Source organism: Suncus etruscus, chromosome 12 (genome assembly GCF_024139225.1).
Source record: "Suncus etruscus isolate mSunEtr1 chromosome 12, mSunEtr1.pri.cur, whole genome shotgun sequence".
Classification (NCBI taxonomy): Eukaryota; Metazoa; Chordata; class Mammalia; order Eulipotyphla; family Soricidae; genus Suncus; species Suncus etruscus.
Genome location: NC_064859.1, coordinates 39,543,317 through 39,568,290, shown reverse-complemented (window position 1 = coordinate 39,568,290; position 24,974 = coordinate 39,543,317). Strand labels below are relative to the sequence as shown.

At 36.4% G+C, this 24,974-nt stretch overlaps 1 protein-coding gene across 1 annotated transcript in view; it reads right to left on the bottom strand.

Annotated features, from left to right (window-relative positions):
• CCDC88A (coiled-coil domain containing 88A) overlaps positions 1–24,974 on the bottom strand; it is a 151,000-nt gene that overhangs the window by 50,470 nt on the left and 75,556 nt on the right. The window contains 12 exon segments of the mRNA XM_049784762.1: positions 442–580; positions 3,033–3,160; positions 4,145–4,278; positions 4,281–4,347; positions 4,349–4,441; positions 4,443–4,633; positions 4,636–5,215; positions 7,594–7,731; positions 9,564–9,748; positions 16,798–16,942; positions 18,137–18,283; positions 23,089–23,247. Of these exon segments, the coding sequence (XP_049640719.1) occupies positions 442–580; positions 3,033–3,160; positions 4,145–4,278; positions 4,281–4,347; positions 4,349–4,441; positions 4,443–4,633; positions 4,636–5,215; positions 7,594–7,731; positions 9,564–9,748; positions 16,798–16,942; positions 18,137–18,283; positions 23,089–23,247 (2,106 nt within the window).

Genomic DNA, 24,974 nt, shown 5'->3' with positions numbered 1-24,974 from the left:
ATACCCCATTCACACAGAGGGAAACAGTTACTCTAGCACTCCAGGAGGGGCAAAGGAGGGATATATGGGACACATGTTGGGAAAAGGGGTGGAGAGAGGACAACCCCGGTGCTGGGAATGGCCCTGATTAACTGTCACTATTGTACCTCAAATATTACTGTGAAAGATTTGTTATTCACTTTTGGTTACAATAAAAATTATTAACAAAAGAAAAATGAAAAGAAATCGCTCCTGCTTGGGGGACCATATGGGACGCCAGGGATTAAATGGTGGTCTGTCCTAGGTCAGACGCATGCAAGACAAACACCTTACTCCTGCACCACCGCTCCAGCCCCAAGAACAAAATTTTAAAACAATCAGTTGGGTCACATCAAGTTAATAAAGTTCTGCAGTGCAAAAAGAAAATACCAGTAAAACAAAAAGATAAACTATAACACTTACTGTTTTAAGTTCTTGGCGCAACTGCTGGTTATAATTTGTGGATTCTTCTAATCGTGCTTCTAAGGCAGCAATTTTTTCTTCTTTTATTTCAAGAGATTTCTTTAGAGTGGATTCTAATTTTGATTCCAAAAGTTTGTATCTATTATTCAAGTAAAATATAGTTGATAACTGGACATCAGAAAATTATTTTAAAAGAATGTCATATATAAAATACTTTTTTAAGGACAAATTTTCCTGATCTAGGTTAAATATCCCACTTTATTTTTTTCCCTTTGCATCTTTTTATTAAAATAAAGACACCAGTAATGATATTGTTTAAATCTTCTCTTTAGATGCACAAATTCTTTTCTTTTTAATTTAAACACCATGGTTACAAGGTTGTTCATAATACAGTTGGGTTTTTTTTTCCATAGATAAAGTTCGTGATAGAGGAGTCATACAATGTACAACAACCTCACTGCGCACATTTCCTACCACCAATGTCCACAGTTTCTTGTCACCCTCCCAATGCACTCTCCCTTTTTTGTTTTGGGGGCATTCATTTTTCATCTTTCTATATCTCTTACTCTCTTTTCCTTTTTTTCCCTTTTGGACACTTTGATTTGCACATATCCGGCCCCCAATATCTCCAGTTTTCCTCCCACATACCCTCCCTCACCTGTGTCTGGGGCAGGCATTTTACCTCTCTCACCCCTCTCTTTCTCCTTTTTGACACTGGTTTGTACTATTGCCAATGGGAGGGTACCATGCATGTTTCTTTATCTCCTTTCAACACTCAGTTCTTATCCAGAGTGATTAGTTCCAACTATCATTGTCATAGTAAACCTTTCTCTACTCTAACTGCACTCTCTCCTGTCGAAAGCTTCCTACCATGAACTAGTCCTCCTGATCTTCATCTTCATCTCTGTTATCTCTGGATATTATTACTGTACTGCCTTTTATTTTTATTATATCCCATGAATGAGATTATTCTATGCCTATCCCTCTCCCTGTGACTCATTTCACAAGCATAAAATGGGGAGAGTAAATAAAAAGACACCTCTCTGATGTACACAGTTATTCATCGCAGCACTCATGATAATAGCTAAGAGTTGTAATCAACCTAGATGTCTAACTGCAGATGAGTGGATCATGAAATTTTGTACATATATACAAATATTACATAGCAATAAAGAATGATGCAGCCATGCAATTCACAGCAATATGGATGGAACTGTTAAATGAAGTAAGCCAGAAGATGATGTATAAATACAAGATGACATTACTAATGTGACATTTAGAATAACTACATCAAGAAATTCAATGGTTTAGTTTTATTGGGGGGCACACCCAGTGGCGCTCTGGGGTTACTCCTGGAATCTGTGCTCAAAAATCACTCCTGGCAGGCTTGGGGAACCATATGGGATGCTGGGGCTTGAACCTGGGTCCATCCCAGATTGGCCACATGCAAGGCAAATGCCTTACCCCTTTGCTATCACTCTGGCCCAAGAAATGCAAAGGTTTAAAAAAGGGTTGTCAGGACTGGAGAGATAGCACAGGGGTAGAGCATTGGTTGCATGCGTCCAATCCTAGACGAAACCCAGTTCAATTTCTAGCATCCCATATGGTCCCCTGAGCCTGCCTGGAGTGATTTCTGAGCACAGAGCCATAAGTAATTCCTGAATGCTGCCTAGTGTGACCTGAAAACAAAAAATTAAAATAAAATAAATCAATGAGGTTTGTCAAGAACACACTGGGCCCCAGAGTGAGAAGATGAAAGAAATTGAGTGGAGCACAAGAAAGACAAATATTGCCACTGCAACTCAGGTGCACTGATGGGTGTTAAGAAAGGTTAGAATTAAATATCCATGCCAGATTCAACAACAATGAAATCATGAGACCCCAACTTTAACAATCAAAATTATAAACAGGCCTGTTATGATGGAGGGCTGGAGTAGGGGGTGGTGGCCTGGAGTGTACTCTGGGAACATTGGTGGAGGAGGTTGACACTGGTTGTGGGATTGAAGCTGAAACATTATATGTCTAAAAATCCAACTATAAATAATTTTGTAAATAAAATGGTTTAAATAAAAATATTAGTAAGTTAAATAAATGTGGAACCAGAGCCAGAGTACAGTGGGTAGGGCATTTATGTTGCATATGGATGATCCAAGTTCTATCCCCAGACTCCCATATGGACCCCTGAGACCACCAAGAGTAATACCTAAGCACAGAGCCAGAAATAATCTCTGAATATCACCAGGTCCCCAAATCTCCCATGTTAATAAATATTAATTGTATAAACTAATATTTGGTAAAAGGAATCAAACTATAAAAATCCCATAAAAATGAGTCCATATATTTTATAACAGGACTAACAGAATAGCTACACGGTTTATGATACTTTTCCCTCTATTTTTTTGGCAGGGTGTTCCAAATAGTGCCACAGAGGTGAAGGTACAACACTCTGTCCAGTTTCTTAGCAATTACATCTACATTTTGGCACAAAAAATAAAAACATTGGGAACTCATATAGGCACATTATTCAATTATTTCCAATAAAATTCGAATAAAAATTGATTTCAACTTTTGCTAAATAACTTAATACTCACCTGTCATCAGTACTTTGCTCATCATGTAAGAGTCGTTCTTTATTTAAACCTATCTTCTCAAGCTCATGAGTTAATTTTTCCAGATCATTATTCATTTGTTGTGTCTTTAATTTTTCACTCACTAAGTCCTTAAAGAAATCCCATACTCATGTAAGTGTCAAGAACATAACGACTGTTAAATTCACCCAAGACTATAACCACCACCATCTTAAAAATAGAAATAATTCAAACAAAACAAAAAGGCTACTGTTGAATTTTCTTTCATTGCTTGAACAATGAAATAACCCAAAAGTTCATACAGAATTGTTTATTTTTTGATATAATTTTTGTTAATATTAGCTTTAAAAATAAAATTATTTGTAAAAATTAAAATTTTAAAACTGGAGGTGTGGGAATATGTTAATTTTATATTAAAAAGCTACCACCAGTGCACATTTCTGTAAATAAATGTCTGATGTAACATCCTTTTACTGGAAGTGCTCTTTGCCCAATGGAAGATACCTAAAATAGTGATGTGAAGAGCAAGGGGGACAGTCCAGCATACAGAATGATTGTTTATGTCAGACTACAGAAAGACGACAGATGAGACTAATTATAGCACTCATTTCAGACTCTCAGGTAAAATGCAAAAATTCCTAAATATAACTTTTTTCCAGAATGCTAAAGGTATTTTTAAATAAAAAGTATCACATATATCATATATAAGTTTTCTGGGTAGCAGAAAATGAATTAAGTAATGCTATCTTTTTGTTTTGTTTTGTTTTTGGGTCACACCCAGCAATGCTCAGGGGGTTACTCCTGGCTCTATGATCAGAAACTGGCCCTGGAAGGCACAGGGGACCATATGGGATGCCAGGACTCGAACCACCGTCCTTCTGCATGAAAGGCAAATGCCTTACTTCCATGCTATCTCTCCGGCCCCAGCATGCTATCTTTTGACAGAACAATCGCAGTTCATAGGATTAAGTATTTCTTCTATACCTATAAATTTCTAATTCTGCTAACAGTTTCTATAAGCCTTATAGGTTTTAGCTTTAAAACTATAGTTTTATTGTTTCTAATTTTGTCTTATAGTTTCAGTAAGTCTTAAAAGTCTTATAATATATATTTACCTCCCGTAATGTGACCAAAGTTTTTATATCAATGGTTGCTCTCTTTACAAGCTCCTTATTTTCTTTTCTCAAATCTTTCAGACGGATGCAGGATTCTTTAAAAATTCCAATCTCTTTTATTAGGGTTTTATTTCTTTTTCCAAATTTCCAATTTTCACCATTATTTCTTCTAATGTGGTATCTTTTATTTCTGCTTGTTGCCGGGAGTCTTTTGTTTTCCTTCTCCAGTTGCTTCTTATCCTTTTCCAGTTGAGAAGTCTCTTGTTCTAAGGATTTATTTTCTTTCTCAAGCTGTTCAAAGTCTTTTGCTAGATATTTTTAACTCCTCTAGATTTTTCTGCAATGTTTGATTTTCCATTTCTAAATCTTGTAGTTCACTCTCTAATTGTTGGATTTTTTTATTACTATTTTCTAGAGCTTTCTGTAACCTTTGATTCTCTGTATCTAAACCCTGGTAACTAACTTATAAGCGTTCAGTTTCTTTAAAGATGCTTTCATGATCTCTAAACCTTTCTTCAGTTGCTCTTTTTCACTTTCTAATTCTTTATTTTCTAATTGAAGCTGAGCCATCTTCATACTTGCACATTTCAAAGTTTCCACATTCCTTCTCAGTTCTAAATTCTCTTCATCAAGCTGGGAATTCTCTTTTTCTAGAGATTCTAATTGAAAAGTAAGGTTTTTAAAACTATCCAAAGTTTTCTTCAATTTCCTATTTTCTCTTTCTAGCTCTGAATTTTCTTGTTCTAAGGACTCAGTTTTTTCACAAGTAATTTTAAATTGGTTATTCTTTTTTTGTAACAATTCATTCTCTTTTCCAAGATGATGCAACTCATTTTCAAGTTCTTCTGCTCGCTCTCCTTTTTCTTTATAATGTTCTAATTCTTTTCTAATTTGTCTTTTTTCAAATTCAATCTTGCTTAACTTGCTGCTTGTTTCTTTGATAGATTCGTGGAGAATTTTATTTTCTTTTTCAATGTCCTTCACCCTTGCTTCAGCACTTATCTGGGAGCGCTGCCTTAAGGAAGACACAGTTTGATTCAGATGTTCATTTTCCTGTTCCAATATTTTAACCTAATAGAAAAAAAATTAAATTTCTATATAATAAAGACAACTAAATATATAAATGCACAAATTTTATTTTGAAAAACTAATGGAGGAAACTGAGAATTTAGTTCAATTGTAGACCAATCACCAATCAATCACTAGCATTGTAAAACATAAAAAAGGAAATTGAATCATAAAAATAGCTATTATGTTTACTTTAGCTTAAATTAGAACAAACACTTCTAAGAGTTGTACAAATTAAAATCAGGTCAATGAAGTTCATGTCTAAAATACGTTCATAATATAAAATAATAATCAACCGATATATTTAATAGATTTACAAATTATAGTGTTTTTTGGGGGGGGTTGGTTTTGGTTTTTGAGCCACACCTGGTGAATGCTCAGGGATTATTCCTGTCTATGCACTCAGAAATCACTCCTGGCTTGGGGGACCATATGGGATGCCGGGAGATCGAACCTCAGTCCATCCTAGGTCAGCTGCGTGTAAGGCAAACACCCTACTGCTGCACCACCTCTCCGGCCCCATTTATAGTTAAATGTTTCTACTTCAAATATGAAAACAGATAAAGCAGGGCTCAGGGGTCACTCCTGGCTCCACGCTCAGAAATTGCTCCTGGCAGGCTCGGGGGACCATATGGGATGCTGGGATTCGAACCAATGACCTTCTGCATGAAAGGCAAACGTCTTTACCTCCATGCTATCTCTCCAACCAGATAAAATATCTTATGGATATAAGCTACTTCTTTTGTTTAAGAAATTTTGTGATTGGCTTTTAGTAAATACTTGCTGTATTTTTTGTGAATATTATATGGATGTGTATTTCATTCTCCAAAACAATTTGGGAACATCCTTGAAACTAAGCTATCCCATTTATAGTATGACCTAAAGTTTAGTGTGTTTATTTTTTTGTTGTTTGGGGGGTTTATTCATTTGTTTTAGGGCCATACCTAGCAATGCTCAGGAGTTAATCATGGTCCTGCACTCAGGAATTATTCCTGGAAATGCTTGAATGGGACAATATGGGATGCCAGGTATCAAGCCTAGGTTGGCTGCTTACAAGACCTTCCCCACTCTAAATCTTTCCAGCCTCAACTTTAGTGCGTTTAAATAAACTCCTGAGAGCATTGTGAAATGATAGATTCAAACTCGGCTCCAGATTTTTGTTATGTTAATACTATAGAAATCTGCATTTTTGTAGATTGCCTAAGGACTATATATTTATATATATACTTTTAATTCTAAAAAAAAAAAACAAGAAATTACAAAATTTTTACATTTAAATTTAAAAATTTAATTAAAAATTTAAAGAATTTGGGGCCAGCACGGTGGCACTAGAGGTAAGGTGTCTGCCTTGCCAGCGCTCGCCTAGGATGGACTGCGTTTGATCCCCCAGCGTCCCACATGGTCCCCCAAGCCAGGAGCGACTTCTGAGCACTTAGCCAGGAGTAACCTGAGTGTCACCAGGTGTGGCCCAAAAACTAACTAACTAACTAACTAAATAAATAATTTAAAAATATTTTTAAATACAATGCTATTTCTTCAAGCATAAAATACAAATGACCAATACACACTTGAAAATAAATCTGATAGGATGCAGTCATTTACTTTTGGGTCAGAGTATTACTGTATTTTACTTATCTCCCAATAGAAGCTTTAAAAAAATGCAGCCTCATGTCCGGAGACATAACAGTGGTAGGGTGTTTGCCTTGCACGTAGCCAACCCGAGATGAACCTGGGTTCAATTCCTGGCATCCCGTATGGTTCCTTAATCTTCTAGGAGCGATTTCTGAGCACAGAGCCAGGAGTAACCCCTGAGTACCACCAGGTGTGGGCCACTCCCAAAAATGTAGCCTCTTTTTTTCTGTTTTTGTTTTTCCCACAAGGAAAGATGCTCAGGGATTACTTTTAAATCTACCATCATGAATCACTCTTGGAGAACCTTGAGAAATGTCGGGATGTCGAGGAACAAAACCACCTTGGCCAAGGACCCTACCCATTGTACAATTACTCTGGTCTTACGACCCCTTTGTACAGATACTGTGCCCTTGAAACACATCCACCAAAAAATTTTACTAATTGTTAAATTGGTAAATTAAATGTAATGGCAATTTAATCTTAATTTTCCCTCTCCTCAAAAACAAACAGGTCTAAAATGAGATAAAGCAGTTACTTCAAAATCTAAAAATGTGTCTCAAATGCTAGACTATACTAGTTTTGGGGTTTAATCCCCAGCATCATAATCAGCTCACTAGCTGTGGCTGCTAAAAAAAAAATCTAAGTGTTCTTATCCGTTAGTGTTCAACATTTTATTTACATAAATTAAATTTTTCATTACTAATAATTTACAAAAATACATGACATTGCTTAGAAAGAAATTACTGAACCTGTCTCTCTGAATTTTCCCTAAGAGTTTCGATAGTTTTTTCAAGCTGAGCTTTCTCCTTCATTAGGTCCTTGCTTAAATTCTGACAAGTCTGAAGACTTTGCTTTTCTTGAATAATTTCATTTTCAAGAATTTCAACCTAGAGAAAATTAAATCACAAAACAATATATCACTAAATATTTTATAACAGTAGAAACACATCAAAACAAAGATAGCATTAAGTCAAAGAATACAAGTTATCGTATCTAAATGGTGAAATTCTAGAATTCAGTATTGAAATTCAAGTAATAATCTATGCTAATTTTAACTGCTATGCAAAATACACAAACAACTATCTTTCATACCCTTTGCATCTTTTTTTTTTTTTTTTTTTGGTTTTTGGGCCACACCCGGTGACGCTCAGGGGTTACTCCTGGCTATGCACTCAGAAGTCGCTCCTGGCTTGGGGGACCATATGGGACGCCGGGGGATCGAACCGCGGTCCGTCTCCTAGGCTAGCGCAGGTAAGGCAGGCACCTTACCTCCAGCGCCACCGCCCGGCCCCTCCCTTTGCATCTTTTAGTGGCAGATTTCTACTTCTAAGCACAAAGACAAACCCAAATAAATATATAATAATCCTGTGCCAAGAAGATTCTAAAAATTTGCTCAAAAGATTTCTTGGTTTAAGACTATTTTTGTAAAGTAAAAATTTTATTATAGTTAGGGAATTTAAATAGACAAGGATGAAGAAGAAAACAAGAAAACCATAAAGAAAATGATGGGAAATGGTGACAAAGTATAATAAGGAAACAGGAAAGGTTTTGGTTTAAAATAACAAAAGTGAAAGTGAAAATATTTGAGTAAAGGACAGAACAAAATTGTGGTAAGTGGGTTGGGGAAATAGCTCAGACACTGGACATATAGTTCATAAGCAGGAGTCCCATGATAGATTTCCAGTACCCAAGCTCACCCAACCTCCAACCACCATCAGGTGTGACCCTTCCATCAGTGATGCAAATATTACCAATCTGTATTTAAATTTATTTTTAACAACACATTTTCTTGTTTGTTTGGTTTTTTTCCGGGGGAACATACCTGGTGGTGATCAGGGGTTACTCCTGGCTTTTCGCTCAAATATCACTCCTGGCTCGAGGGACCAAACGAGATGCCCCCGGGGATTAAGTCTGTGTCTGCTCTGGGTCAGCAGTGTGCAAGTCAAATGCCCTACCACTGTGCTACTGCTCTGGTCCCTTTATTTTATTTTTCCCTTATTTTATTTTTTAAATAGCAAAAATATCAACCATGTTCTTGTCCTTTGACCCAAAGTGGAGAGTGCAGTTATAGAACTGAAGGAGTACTATGGCACTCCTTCATTAGCAGTAGTGCAAACCACAATATCAAAAAGGAAAAGAGAGAAGCCACAGAGAGAGACAGAGAGAGACAGACTGTGAAGTGAAATGCCTGCCCCAGAAGCAGGTCATCAGAGAGGGTGAGAGGGAAACTGCTGACATTGTTGGCAGGAAATGCCAACACTGGTGCAGTTTATTATACATCATATGACTGTAACTCAGTCATGAACAACTTTTATCTTTAAAAAAAAAAAAACCCAACCTTGTAACCATTGAGTTTAAATTAAAGAGGTTTCACATATTAAAACAATTGAGGGCCATCTAGACATTAGACATATGTTCATATGGACTATCTCTCTAGATCATTTTCTTATTTTTAAGATGCATAAGTTATCTATGGTAAAATGATACCATCTGTTGTGTTTTCTTTAAAATATCTAGGGGTTGTAGGGAGAGAGCTCAGGGTAGAAGACTGGCTAAACTGTTGAAGCTAAATACAGAAGTTTATACACTTATATATATTTTAAAATGTCCAAGTGAAGTTTAATATTTGAACGTTAAAGGTAAAGACCAGAAATTCTTTACCTCTATGCTATTCAATACCTTATTTATATTAAAGATTACATTAAACATCTTTATTTACCTTTTTACTTAGTCTCTGATTTTCTTTTTCAATTTTTAAGATTTTGGAAGTATTGCCTCCTGTAGAATCCGCAGTACTTCGAAGCTCTTCTACAGTTTTAGTCAAACTCTGGTTTTCCATCTCCAATTTTAATAATTTACTTGATGTCAACTCATTTACTTCATGGCCCAAAGACTTCTGTGGTGCTATAATATTTAACAACGTCATTAGTAAAATCATGCTTATCTAGAACTTAAAATATCAAATAAAAATACACCATATTGGGGCCAGAGTGGTGGCGCTAGCGGTAAGGCATCTGCGTTAGCCTAAGATGGACTGCGGTTCGATCCCCTGGCGTCCCATATGGTCCCCAAAGCCAGAAGCGATTTCTGAGTGCATAGCCAGGAGTAATTCCTACGCGTCACAGGGTGTGGCCCAAAAACCAAACCACAAACCAAACGAAACAAAACATCATATTACCTGGTATTTAAAGTAATAAAAATTGATAAGGCTTTCTAGAAAACATAATAAAATCTGACATTGGCTGAGATATCGCTAAAAGTTATATAGCACATGCTTTATGCCCTAAGTTTTATGTCTGGGACTACACAAAGCTCTAAACATCCTCAGGAATGGCTCTGATAGCCTCTGAACATCACCACTGTTGTCCTGGGTCTCAAAAACTGCTAGGTGAAAAATCATGATGTATAGAAAGAAAATATTAAATTATTAACAAACCTATACACATTTTAGTGAAAAAGACAAAATTTAAACTTAAGAGATTACTGTTCAGTCCCATAATAAGTTATCTACTTGAAAATATCCCAGGTACTTAGACATCTATGAGTCTTAGGTTACTTGTATAAAATATTATATCACAGCTTCAAAAATTGAAGGAAGATATCTTCAAGGGTTAAAAAACACTCCTGATAACTGGGGCCGGAGAAGTGGTGCTAGAGGTAAGGCGTCTGCCTTCCAAGCACTAACCTAGGATGGTCCAAGGTTCAATCCCCCAATGTCCTATATGGTCCCCCCAAGCCAGGGATTTCTGAGCGCATAGCCAGAAGTAAACCCTGAGAGTCAAATGGGTGTGGCCCCCCCAAAAATATACTCCTGATTACGAGAGGAAAAAGACAGTATATATTTGTTATTCTTTTTGTTTGTTTTTGTTTTGGGGTCACACCCAGAAGTACTCAGGGGTTACTCCTGGCTCTAAGCTCTGAAATTGACCCTGGCAGGCACTGGGGACCATATGGAATGCTGGGACTCGAACCACCATTCTTCTGCATGCAAGCCTTACCTCCATGCTATCTCTCCGGCCCCAGGTTATTCTTAAAGTCTTTATCAATATTAGAGTTTCCCTAACTTGTTTAACCTACTGCCACATTTTCAGGAGAAAAAAAGAAGTTTCTCTGCACCACTATGGGAATCTATTTTAGTCAAGTAAAGAAAAAGTACTCCCTACTCTCCAACTATATGCAGGCCTTCAAGTGGCCCCTAGAGGGCAGCAACACCCACTTTTGAAAATAAGCAACATCTTTTCAAAAAAATAAGAGCAACCCCTTTGCCAAGGTACTTTCAAAATGACATTTTTATTTTAGTGAAGCAAAATAGTTTTTACTGAAATAAATGTTAAATATGTGATGACAGAGAAAAAGATATGTATTTAACATGACTTTTGTTTTGTTTTGTTTTGTTTGTTTGTTTGTTTTGGGCCACACCTGGCAGGGCTCAGGGGTTACTTATGGCTATCTGCTCAGAAATCATTCCTAGCAGGCATGGGGGAACCATATGGGATGCTGAGATTTGAACCACTTTTGGTCCTGGGTCAGCCGCTTGCAAGGCAAAAGTCCTACCGCTGTGCTATCTCTCCAGCCCCGACATGACAGTTTTTGAAAAGAAAAAAAGACATGTTTTCTATTTCTGCAAATGATGGTTTCTAATACAGAAAGCAGAGTATTATTTTTAAAAAATATTTCCTGGCGGGGGCCAGAGTAGTGGTGCAGCGGTAGAGCATTTGCCTTGCATACAGCTGAACCTAGAATGGACACGGTTCAATTCCCCTAGTGTCCCATATGGTCCCCCCAAACCAGGAGTGATTTCTTAGCACAGAGCCAGGAGTAACTCCTGAGGATCAAAAACAAAAAAATTTCCTGGGGCCAGAGAAATAGCACAGTTGTTAGGGCACTTGCCTTGAACCCTATATGGTCTCCTAAACCTTTCAGGAGAGATTCCAAAGTGCAGAGCCAGAATAAGACCTGAGTGTTAATGTGGCCCCAAAACAAAACAAGTCTTTCCAATCCTTGGGAAGAAGATGGGAGGAATCACTTTCCCCAACCTAAAACTATATTATAAAGCAGTAGTTATTAAAACAGCATGGTACTAGAATAAAGAATACAGAATAAAAAATACAGAACCTCAGATGAACTGAATAGAGTTGATTATTCTGAGACTGTTTAATCTAAATGGATTAATCAATTAATCTTTGATAAAGAGGCAAGAAATACAAAGTAGGGGCTGAAGAGATAGCATGGAGGTAAGGCGTTTGCCTTTTAAGCAGAAGGTCATTGGTTGGAATCCCGGCATCCCTTATGGTCCCCTGAGCCTGCCAGGAGCAATTTCTGAGCATAGAGCCAGGAGTAACCCCCGAGTGCTGCCGGGTATGACCCAAAAACAAAACAAACAAACAAACAAATACAAAGTAGAACAAAGAAAAACCTCTTCTAACAAGTAGTGTTAGGAAAACTGGTCAACTACGGAAAAAAGCAAATACAAGTCTCTATTTAACACCATGCACAAAAGTCAAATCAAAATAGATTAAAGACCTTGGTATTAGACCTAAAGCCATAAAGAAAAATGAAGAAAAATGTAGGCAGAACAATCCATGACATTGAAGCTAAAAGGTAACTTCAAGCTAGAAAACCACTGGCCAAGAAAATTAAAGCAAAGGTAAACAAATGGAATTACATTAAACTGAAAACCTGTACTTCAAAACAGTCACTAGATTACAATGACTGCCCACAGAATAAAAAAAGCTACTGACCCAATACCTATCTAATAAGGGGTTAATATCTGAGATATACAAGGCACTGGTAGAACTCAGTAAGAAAAAAAAATCTAACCCCATTCAAAAATGGGGAGATGAAATGAATAGACATTTTCTCAAAGAAATACAAATGGCCAAAAGACATAAGAAAAAATGCTCCATATCATAAATCATCAGAGAGATGCAAATCAAAACAATGATGTATCATCCCAAACCACAGAAACTCTCACACATCACAAAGAACAAGAACTAGTGCTGGCATTGGATGCGGAGAGAAATGAACTCTCATTCACTGCTGGTGAGAATGCCAACTTGTCCAGCCTTTTTGAGAAACAATATGGATATTCTTAAAAAAAAAAAAACTGGAAATTGTGCACCCCATGATCCAGCAATACCACTCCTAGGAATATATCTTAGGAACACAAAAACACAAAACAAAATACCATCTCCATTCCTATGTTCATTGCAGCACTGTTTACAATAGCCAGAATCTGGAAGATATCATGTTGAACAAAGTATGCTAAAAAAGCAAAGACAAACACATGTGGTGATCTCACTTATCTGTGGTGTCTAAAATAGTTGTATTAGGAAATGTAATGTAATATGGGTGGAAACCTAGATCCTCTTGACTGCAGAACCTTGGGAGGAAAATGACAGTAAAGAAAAGATAGTGAGTTGGGAAAATGATGAGAAAGGGAAGTAATGGGGGAACAGGGGTTTGGGATTAGGTTATATTGGCTATCAGGGCGAGCAGTAGAGTTATATATCCAAAGAACAGACTCAACAACATTCAAAACATGAGATCTAAGCTAAAAGCATGGAACTTTAAAGTGGATGCCAATGTGACAGAGAGAGGTTGTAGAAGGTTGATTAGGGTTGAGGGATGGCGGAGTAAGGGAGTCCTGATGACAGAAGTTAACACTAGTGGTAGGATTGATGCTAAAAAATTATATATGTAAAACTCAACTATCAATAACTGTAAATCATAATTTAATAAAAAATTAAAATATATACAACTTAAAGGTTTAAAATGCAAAAAAATGTATACAGAAATACAAAATACCTTGTTTTTTATTTGTATGTTTGTTTTTGGTTCTTGGATCACATCCAGTAATGCTCAGTGGTTACTCCTGGCTTTGCACTCTGGAATCACTCTTGGTAGGCTTGGAGGAATAGATGTGATGCCAGGGTTTAAGACTGTCAGCTGCATACAAGACTAGCACCCTACCATTGTACTATTGGTCTGGCCCTGAATATATATTTTTTATTGATACCTTAGATTTATTTCAATTGTACATTTTCATAATTGCAAACTTATCACTAAAATGCTTAGTTCTTTTTTATAACTTCCAAATATGTATATTTTAAATATTAGTAGCTACTGAAATATTACTAACTACAATCATATTCTACATTACTTCCCTATAAAATATGTCACTTCTAAAATCCCCTTAATTTCCCAAGTATTTGACTCTAATTCATTATCTGTCACCAAACATTTCATTTAACCAAAGCTAGACTCTCTATAAATATTATAGTAATACTTTCAATACCATGACTTTGTTTCAAAGAAGTTTCAAGTCAGATTATGAAGAATGAAAATATTCTTTTTTTGGGGAAAGAAAATATTCTTACAATACTCCTTAATAACACTGAAGAATGTTGTTAATTTCATTATCTATCCTATAATCTTAGATAAAAAATAATCTAAATTATAAATTCACATTGAACTGATGATATCTAAAATATCTGAAAATGTAGCAAAATTTCTGGATGCAAATTTTTTGAAATTTAAAAGAAATTTATAATAAATGTATTAAGTAACTTTAATGTCCTATTTTTTCAAATTTTGCATTTTTCCTTTAAAATTCTCTTATAATTTTTTAAATTATAAATGTGGGACCAGAGCTATCATTCAGCAGGCAACTGACTCAGCTCCAATTCTCAGCATCCCATATAGTCTCCTGGACCTGCCAGGAGTGACCCTTAAGTGCAGATCCCAAGAGAAAGCCCTGAGAACCAATGGTGTTGCTTCAAAACCAAAACCAAAACAAACAAAATCACACCAAGCTGACATGAATACTCAGGTTTATGTCCTCAGTTAACATCTAATAAAAATAACTGCAATGAATGATAATAAGAAAAATATCAACAATTTTACACTCAAATGTCTACAATTTACCAGGTACTACTACATGAATTTTAGATGTGTTAATAAATTCACTTCTTCCAACAATAATAAAAGATGCATAACTCGTACTGTTCCAACTTAACAGTTGATTAAATTCTTCGGAGTATAGGGACCAAAGCAATAGAATATTTACCATGCACACAGATGACCAGGGTTTGATCCCCAGCATCCCTCATGGCCCTTGAGCTCCAACAGGAATAATTCCTGATTGGAGCAAGGCATAACCCTTTAGCACTGCTAGGCATGGTCCAAAAAGAAAAAAAAAATAAAACAAAGAGAATAAAAAGAAGTAAGTTCTCAAAGTATAATTTTTAACTACTTTAGAAACAGAAAATACTGCCAAGGATGTTGTTCAATGGTAGTGTGAAACTTGCATATGGAAGACTAGTGTTAAATACTACACAATACAAAAAGGAATAAAGCAAGTTAGAATTGCTTACTTCATAGCTCACTTTACAAGGTATAAAATAAAAAGTTCTTATATACCTAAACAACAAATATATCTCAGAACATTCTCTACCTGAATATCAAAACTTATGATATAATCTACATGGGTTTATAAAATTCAGTTAGTTTTTCAAGTATAAAATCAAGAAGGGCCCAAAGACAATAATTCTGATGAGTAATCTATAAACCATTCTGTAAATACCAGACTATGTTTTCAGAATGTATGTCTATTTCACTTAATATATCATCAGAGCCTGGTATATTATTTTATTCTTAAATAACTGCTGAAGGAATGTATATGAAGTAATGAAATACTGGATAACTGAGGAATTATTAAATCAGATGAAATCAAGTAAATGTAATATATGCTTGCATCTAATTTCCAACACATTTTATTAGTATAGGTACACCTATGTATCCAGCATTGAGAAAGAGGATAAGTCAATATACCTAGGAATAAAAACCAATGGTAGGAATGGTTAAGATATATAATCCTAAAAGAGACAATACATGTAATGATGAAAATAGTCATGAAATTTCTTTGAAATGAAATTTTGAGAAATTATTCTCACCACATACTCCACTAAAAGATTCTTCCAACATTTTGATTTACTGTTTATAGTAAAAGAACCTGACTAGCAAACAGAACATTTTTATGTCTTTTTTATTTTATTTTATTTTATTTTATGCTTTTATTAACAAGCTATGTTTCTGGGCCAAAGAGATAGCATGGAGGTAAAGTGTTTGCCTTGCATGCAGAAGGACGGTGGTTCAAATCCTGGCATCCCATATGGTCCCCCAAGCCTGCCAGGAGCGACTTCTGAGTGTAAAGCCAGGAGTCAGTTAGTAGCCCCTGAATGCTGCCGGGTGTAACCCAAAAACCAAAACAAACAAACAAACAAAAACAAAACAAAAAACAAGCTATATTTCTGTAAATTAATCAGTAAAATGGTATTCCAACTTCTTGCAATATTAACTAAAATGGTGTCTAAATGGATCAAATTTGTTAGTACAGGTTATAAGGAGAAAGTTCAAAGTGCATGTGGGAGCCCTGCTTTGACCCAAGACACCAGCAATGTCTCCCAAGCAAAACCACCAAGCACAGAATGGATACCTAGCAGTGCTGAAAATACACTTATTCACTCCTGGGCTCTGGAATCCACACAAATAAAATGTTACAATACTCAAAACTTCCATTGTAACATATGCAAAGGTAGTGTAATACACTAATCTCTAAAATCGTATCTAGGTAGACAGCTAGCCTTCTTTTTTTTTTTTTTTTTTTGGTTTTTGGGTTACACCTGGCGGTGCTCAGGGGTTACTCCTGGCTGTGTGCTCAGAAATAGCTCCTGGCAGGCACGGGGACCATATGGGACACGGGGATTCGAACCAACCACCTTTGGTCCTGGATCGGCTGCTTGCAAGGCAAACACCGCTGTGCTATCTCTCTGGGCCCATAGCTAGCCTTCTTAGATATCTCCACCTAAGGAAAATAAAGAGCTGTAATAAAATATGAGGCATTTAAGCATAAATTAAGCATTATTTATCAATTTAAATAAAACTAGGAATACCTTCAGAAAGTTCACTAGTTCTGGATATCTGTTCCAGTTCCCAGCCAAGATGTAATGATTCATCCATACTTTGCTTCTGTGCCATTTCCAAAGTCATATTTTCTTCCATTAGTTCTTCAATCTTTTTCCTATCCATATCACGCTCCTTTTTTGGTGGCAGGGAATAGGAATATGATACAAAGATAAGAAGCAGTATAATTTCAAGAAAATATTTTACTATACTGTTTTTATCAGAAGCTCATTAATCTGAGAATTAATGTTAGCTAAATGTTTTACTTTAAAGGAAAATATCCATTATTACAGATAAGCATTATACTTTTCAAATATTTAACATAATTTTCATTTTAGTATATTAAAAGAATTAGAAGTAGGAGCCATACCTAGTAAAGTTCAGGAGGCCTGGAGGAATACATAACTGGTTTTGAACATCTGTTGATTTAGTAGTATGTGGGAAAATAAATGGGGGCCACTAGCACCAAATCTATAATGCTGAGATGCCACCAAGGCTATGTCCAGTAGCATTTTTTTTTTTTTTTGGTTTTTGGGCCACACCCGTTTGATGCTCAGGGGTTACTCCTGGCTAAGTGCTCAGAAATTGCCCCTGGCTTGGGGGGACCATATGGGACGCCGGGGGATCGAACCGTGGTCCGTTCCTTGGCTAGCACTTACAAGGCAGACACCTTATCTCTAGCGCCACCTTCCCGGCCCCAGCATTTTTTTTTTTTTTTTTTTTGAGGCAATAGCCTAAAGGGGTTAGTCCTGGCTCTGCACTCAGGAATCAATCCTGGCAGGTTCAGGATGCCAAGGATCAAACTAGCACTTGCTGCGTGCAATGTAAGCACCCTATCCACTGTACAATCTCTCTGGTTTCCCAGTTACTTTTTGCCAGTCCGAGAATTAAATTTGGTTACTCACAAATAAGCTACAAAATACCTCATCATCTCAACCTATATCCCTGTTACAGATATCCTTTTAAAATGATCTTTGAAGATACCACAAATTCTTCAGTCAATATACTTAGATTTATACCCTAATGCTAAATTTTAGAATTAGTTTTATTGTTTTTTCCAAAATAGAAAGCACAATAATTGCATTAATTATTAACAAAATTAAGCAAAAATAAAAATAGCATAATTAATAATTGTATTAATATTCCTTCATAATGAAAGAAAAAATTTTACACTGGTTTATTTATAGAAAATTGGAAACATGTAATTTAGTTATTCCTTCTCCATTAAAGCTTCAAGATCATCATCCAGTTTTGTTCTATAAAAAAATTAAGTGAATCTTAGAAATTTTCCTTAAAAATCATATAATTGACCTACCTTACAATACTTACCATCTCCATATCATGCAGTTTAGCCTTTAGCTGTAAATTCTCTTTTTCTAATTCATGTAATTTATCAGAACGAGCTCGAGTTCCATCTAACTGATCTTCCAACATGGTTTTTGTTTCTAATAAAACTTGATTGTCTTCTTTTAATTCCTATAAACATTTCAAAAGGGTTTTATATATTACAAATGTGCTAAAATCTTAATTTTTTTCAAGTTTTAAAATAAAAATTCTCTATTGTGAAATAAGAGATTGTTATATTTATCAACAGTTCTTTGTAAGAGTCTGTACTGTGAATGGGGAAACATTGAAAAAAATACCTGATATCTTCTTTGCTTCATTTTATATCCCAAATTTAATTTATTCTCCAAACAAAATACTCATTTATTACTCATATTTCAATGGGCACTATGATTTCACATGAAATTGTGGGAGGTATATTTAAATTCTTTAATTATAAGGAGAAGAACAAAGTATAAGCAGCCCTTCAGATATTTAAGATAATTTAAGATATGAAATCTCCATAGAATCAAGGCTGATTTATTAAAATAGATTGATTTGTCTTATTTACACTATAACTTAAAAGTTAAAGCATAGACTTCAGTTTTTTTTTTGTTTTATTTTGTTTTTTTGTTTTGTATTTGGTTTGGGGGCCACACCCAGCAGCACTCAGAAATTACTGCTGGCAGGCACAGGGGACTATATGGGATAACGGGGATAGAACCTGGGTCTGCTGCATGCAAAGCAAATGCCTACCAGCCCCTGAAAGATTTCTTTTTTAACATAAATACCAAGTCTTGGATTAAGACAAAAAAAACACAAGCCAACAACTTAACAATAATACATTTCTTTTGGTCCTCTTTTTGGGACCTACCTGAAAGTCCTCTCCTACCTTTGATCTCAGGAGTCATTTCCTGAAGTGTTTAAGGGACCATATGGTCCTAGGGACTGAACTCAAGATTTCTTATGCAAAATATGCACTTCAACACTTTGAATCATATCCCTAGCCTCTGTTAAATATTTTACATCTTTGAGAAAATCTTAAAATCCTATCTGTGTGTTTTAGAGAGGGTTCCTTGCTTTTAGGCCAAACCAAGTAGGGTTTGTGTGTTATTCCGGGCAGTGCTTAGGAGACTATGGAGTGACAGGACTGAATATAAGACTTTCAGGACACTGAGAATACACCCCACCTCTGAGATAATGCACCCTCCTCTCAGATGTGGGTGTTACCCAAATCCCTATCATCTAAAGATCTATATTAAATAGATAAATTACATGTCCAAGATTTTATAAACTAAAATAAAAATAAAATGTATTAGAACAATGGTATCGATAAGGATCCTTTCATTTTTAAAAGCATATACATTTAAATAATTGGCAAAATATTTTTTTCTATATAATTTTTTTTTGTTTTTTTTGTTCTTTGGGCCACACCCGGCGTTGCTCAGGGGTTACTCCTGGCTGTCTGCACAGAAATAGCTCCTGGCAGGCACGGGGGACCATATGGGACACCGGGATTCGAACCAACCACCTTTGGTCCTGGATCAGCTTTTTTCTATATGATTTTAAATATTTTTTCTTTTTTTTAATTTTATTTTATTTAAACACCTTGATTACATACATGATTGTGTTTGGGTTTCAGTCATGTAAAGAACACCACCCATCACCAGTGCAACATTCCCATCACCAATGTCCCAAATCTCCCTCCTCCCCACCCGACCCCCGCCTGTACTCTAAACAGGCTCTCCATTTCCCTCATACATTCTCATTATTAGGACAGTTCAAAATGTAGTTATTTCTCTAACTAAACTCATCACTCTTTGTGGTGAGCTTCCTGAGGTGAGCTGGAACTTCCAGCTCTTTTCTCTTTTGTGTCTGAAAATTATTATTGCAAGAATGTCTTTCATTTTTCTTAAAACCCATAGATGAGTGAGACCATTCTGCGTCTTTCTCTCTCTCTCTGACTTATTTCACTCAGAATAGATTCTGTGTACATCCATGTATAGGAAAATTTCATGACTTCATCTCTCCTGACAGCTGCATAATATTCCATTGTGTATATGTACCACAGTTTCTTTAGCCATTCGTCTGTTGAAGGGCATCTTGGTTGTTTCCAGAGTCTTGCTATGGTAAATAATGCTGCAATGAATATATTGGAGAGAAAGGAACTCTTATCCACGGCTGGTGGGAATGCTGTCTAGTTCAACCTTTATGGAAAGCGATATGGAGATTCCTCCAAAAACTGGAAATCGAGCTCCCATACGATCCAGCTATACCACTCCTAGGAATATACCCTAGGAACACAAAAATACAATACAAAAACCCCTTCCTTACACCTATATTCATTGCAGTACACGGAATCTATTATGCTTAGTGAAATAAGTCAGAGAGAGAGAGAGAAAATCGCAGAATGGTCTCACTCATCTATGGGTTTTAAGAAAAATGAAAGACATTTTTGCAATAATAATTTTCAGACACAAGAGAGAAAAGAGCTGGAAGTTCCAGCTCACCTCAGGAAGCTCACCACAAAGAGTGATGAGTTTAGTTAGAGAAATAACTACATTTTGAACTGTCCTAATAATGAGAATGTATGAGGGAAATGGAAAGCCTGTTTAGAGTACAGGCAGGGGTCGGGTGGGGAGGAGGGAGATTTGGGACATTGGTGATGGGAATGTTGCACTGGTGATGGGTGGTGTTCTTTACATGACTGAAACCCAAACACAATCATGTATGTAATCAAGGTGTTTAAATAAAATATATATAAAAAAAGTGAGGTCAAATGATATGAAAAAAAAATGATGTTCTTGACCATTGATTCTTCCTGGAAATTTTTTTCCTGGGTCTCTGGGACTCCAATGATTCTTAAGTTGTTTCTGTTGATCTTATCATAGACTTCTATTTTCATCTGTTCCCATTCTTTGACTAATTTTTCCATTGTTCATTTGCTTTAAGTTTTTTTTCCAATCTCTCCTGCTGTATGGAATTATTATGTATCTCATCTTCCACAGCACCAAGTCTATTCTCAGCTTCTGATACCCTGTCCCAGAGCTTATCCATTTTGTCATTCACTTCTTTTACTGAGTTTTTCAGGTCTGTTAGTTGACATGTTATTTCAGTTTGGAGTTTTGTGATTTCTGTCTTCATATTTTCTTGGTTCTTATTAGTGTTCTGTTCAACTCGATCCATGGTTTCTTTGAGTTCGTTGAGCATCTTGCATATTGCTAGTCTAAAGTCCTTATCTGAGAGGTTCATTAATTGGTTGGTCATTATCTGGTCATCAGAATTGTCATCTTCATTCTCTATGTCTGATGCTGGCCTGCGTTGTTTCCCCATTGTCACACTTGTATTGTGGGTTTTTCTACGTGCTGTGGTGGTATTCATTGGCTAAATGATGCAGGCAGCACACTCCTCTGGCTCCGCCCTTTCTGGATGGGCCAACTTGCCTCTAAGGGAGGGGAGTCCTCCGTGGATGAAGCCTCACACAGGATCAAATCTTAGGCCCGAGCACGCAGCAGAGAAGACAGCCCAGAGAGAAATGCTTGCTTCTGTGATCCAGCACAGTTCTTAGTGTGATTTTTTTCTTCTTGTTGCGATGGTGTTCTTTTCTTAGAAAGAGCCCATGGCCACGTAGCGAAGCGGAGCCAAAGTGCTCTGCTGGAGCCTCTTTTCAGCCCACTCCCAAGAAGTTCATGCAACAGGATAGTAGACAGACACACACAGGCAGCACTCACAGTTTTTCACAGTCGGGCCCCACTGGGCAGGCGTAGTTTCGTGGATTTTCCCCAATTGGCAAAATATTAGCATTTACGGGGCCAGAGAGATAGCATGGAGGTAAAGTATTTGCCTTGCATGCAGAAGGACGGTGGTTCGAATCTCAGCATGCCATATGGTCCCCAGAGCCTGCCAGGAGTGATTTCTGAGCGTAGAGCCAGAAGTAACCTCTGAGCTCTGCCGGGAGTGACCCAAACCCCCCCAAAAAACCCAACCCCCCCAAAATTAGCATTTACTTATCTTTGAAGTCTATTAGTTGTATTTTCTGGCAGCTTTCAGATTCAAATATCTGTAACTACCTTCTCTTCAATGTATCTATTTCATCATTTTATTTATTCCCTTCCTCTTTTCTTCATACCATAATTAACCAAAAATTATTTTTTCATTTGCTTTGTTCTGTTTTGGGCCCATACCCAACAATGCCAGGATTAAACCTGGCTCTGTACTCTGGAATTACTCTACCTGGCAGTGCTCAAGGGACAATATGGAATACGAGGGATTGAACCCAAGTTAGCCACATGCAAGGAAAGCACCCTATTCGCTGTAGAATCTCTCTGACCCTAATCAAAATTTCTTATGTTTACAATAAAGATATTGACTTACGAAGGACAAAAAAATGCAGATGCAAGAACTGTCAAATTCTTGCTATAAAATTCAGGTTTACCTAATAATGAACAATAAATCATAAACAGGAAAATTAGATTTTTCTTGTTTATAAACATCCAGTATTTATCCTTAATTTAGTGTTCTGAGCTGTGTACTTATCATAAATAAATTTTGGTTTCACTTCCAGTAACAAGCTAGAAATTAGTATGGATACTTTTTGTAGGGCTGGGGTCTTCCCAGCAGTGTTGAGAACCCTTGGACTACTGATATCCAATGGACATGAGATCTGGGGACCAGTGCCTACCATGTTTTTTAGCGTCTTTAGCTATTTCTCAACCCAATATACATACTTTATTTTGTATTATACAAACAAGTTAATGACTTTGAAAATTTGTTCTATCTAATAAAAGAAATAAGCCCCTAAAGAGTTCAATAAAATAATGTTCAGAAATATCCTTTAAATAGTAAGTATCTGAAGGTATTTTTTGATTTATCAACAAGTCTATTAAGTTGATTTTAACTGCATTTTGAGAAAACTCATTATTTTTAAAATAATAAGTGATTTTAATTATACAACATACCTCAACTCTTGCCTTATAAAATTCAATATCATGCAGTCTCTCTTTATACCTGCTGACTTCACTTTCAAGCTTATCAACTCTGATTGCCTTCTCTCGAAGTGCATCTAATTCATCTCTGTACATTCTTGCAGATCGGGCATCTGAAAGCAAATTCATGTTCTAAAAATAAACAAATATTATTAAATATATTTTGCATTTTCAAAAATATATCCCTTGGTTGTACATGTTTACTTAAAAAAGAATAAATTAAATAGTAGATGGACTGAATTTTAAGGTATGCAAATTATACCTCAATCAATTTTTTTTTGTTTTTTTCAGGCCACACCCCTTTGATGCTCAGGGGTTACTCCTGGCTAAGCGCTCAGAAATTGCCCCTGGCTTGGGGGGACCATATGGGATGCTGGGGGATCGAACCGCGGTCCTTCCTTGGCTAGCGCTTGCAAGGCAGACACCTTACCTCTAGGGCCACCTAGCCGGCCCCAATCAATTTATTTTTTAATAGGGAGAAAGCCCTTTACTTAAACTGAGGAATATAAAATATTTATTTATTTATTTAGGTTTGAGGACCACACCTGGTTGCGCTCAGGATTTATTCCTGGCTCTGCACTCAAGAATCAGTCTTGGGGTGCTGGGGATAGAAGTTGGATAGCAAGGCAAGCATACATTCTACCAACTATACTATCTCTCTGGCCCCAAGGAATAAAAAAGATAGTCAAAGATACATATTTATATACAAATATATTTATTTTCATATACCAAATTTTATATAATGTTCTGTATCAGGAATGTAAAATTATTTAGCATGTTTTAAAATAAGTTTTCCCCTTCTTGATATAAGGATACTATAATTATTTTGCCTATTTTTAGACCACAACCAGCAGTGCTCAAGAACTGCTAAAGTATTACTTGGGGGACCATATGAAGAGATCAAATGTGAGCTCCTACATGCAAAGCATGCACTCAACTTTTTGAACTATATCTAGTCCAAAAGTTTATAATATTTTTAAGTTTGAAACTATTTAAATACTGTAATTTACAAATTTGTTCATAATACAGTTGTTCCAGGTATTCAATATTCAACCACCAGTGTGACCTATGCTTTGTAGTACTGTGCTTTCAGTACTGTTACATTAGGAGGTGTTGTGCAGCTGTTTATTCACTGCTCTCAGCAGCTTGACATATCTCAAAGATTGGCTGTGAAACTGGGCAGTTTTTAGGCTGGAGGAGGTTGGGTGTGGGTGGGATTATGGGTCTTTCTCCATTTCAAGAAGGTCCAGATATCTTAGCCTGGACAGGGGGCCTACCTGTGACAACTCAGCTTGGGCATCTCTCCCCAATAATTTATGTATTTTAATGCAGTCATCATGAAATTACAAAGTTATTCATGATTGGGTTTCAAGCATACACTGTTTCATCAACAGAAATCCTTCACTGGTGTTCACTTCCCTTCTCACCCCCAGTTACCTCCCATATACAGTCTGCTTTTATATAACACACTTCTTTTTTATAACACACTTTTTTAATATAAATTTTTGTACTATGGTTAATAACATAGCATTAAGGTAAAAATCTAACTTTGAAACATGGGATAACAAGTAACACATTGGTCACTAGTTAGAGAAATGTTTCTATTCCATTATGTTGGCACATCAAATGGATTGGATATTTGGGGGTCTTGCGGGGACATATCCAGTGTTGCTCAGCATGAACTCCTGGCTCTGTGCTCAGGTATCATTTCTAGAGGTGCTCAGAGGAACTATATGGGGTGCTAGGGATCAAATTTGGGTTGACCGAATGCAAGGCAAATATCCTACCTGTTATACAATCCACTCCAACCCAGAAGGATTTGGAGGGGGCACACCCAGAGTTGCTCAGGGTTATTCCCA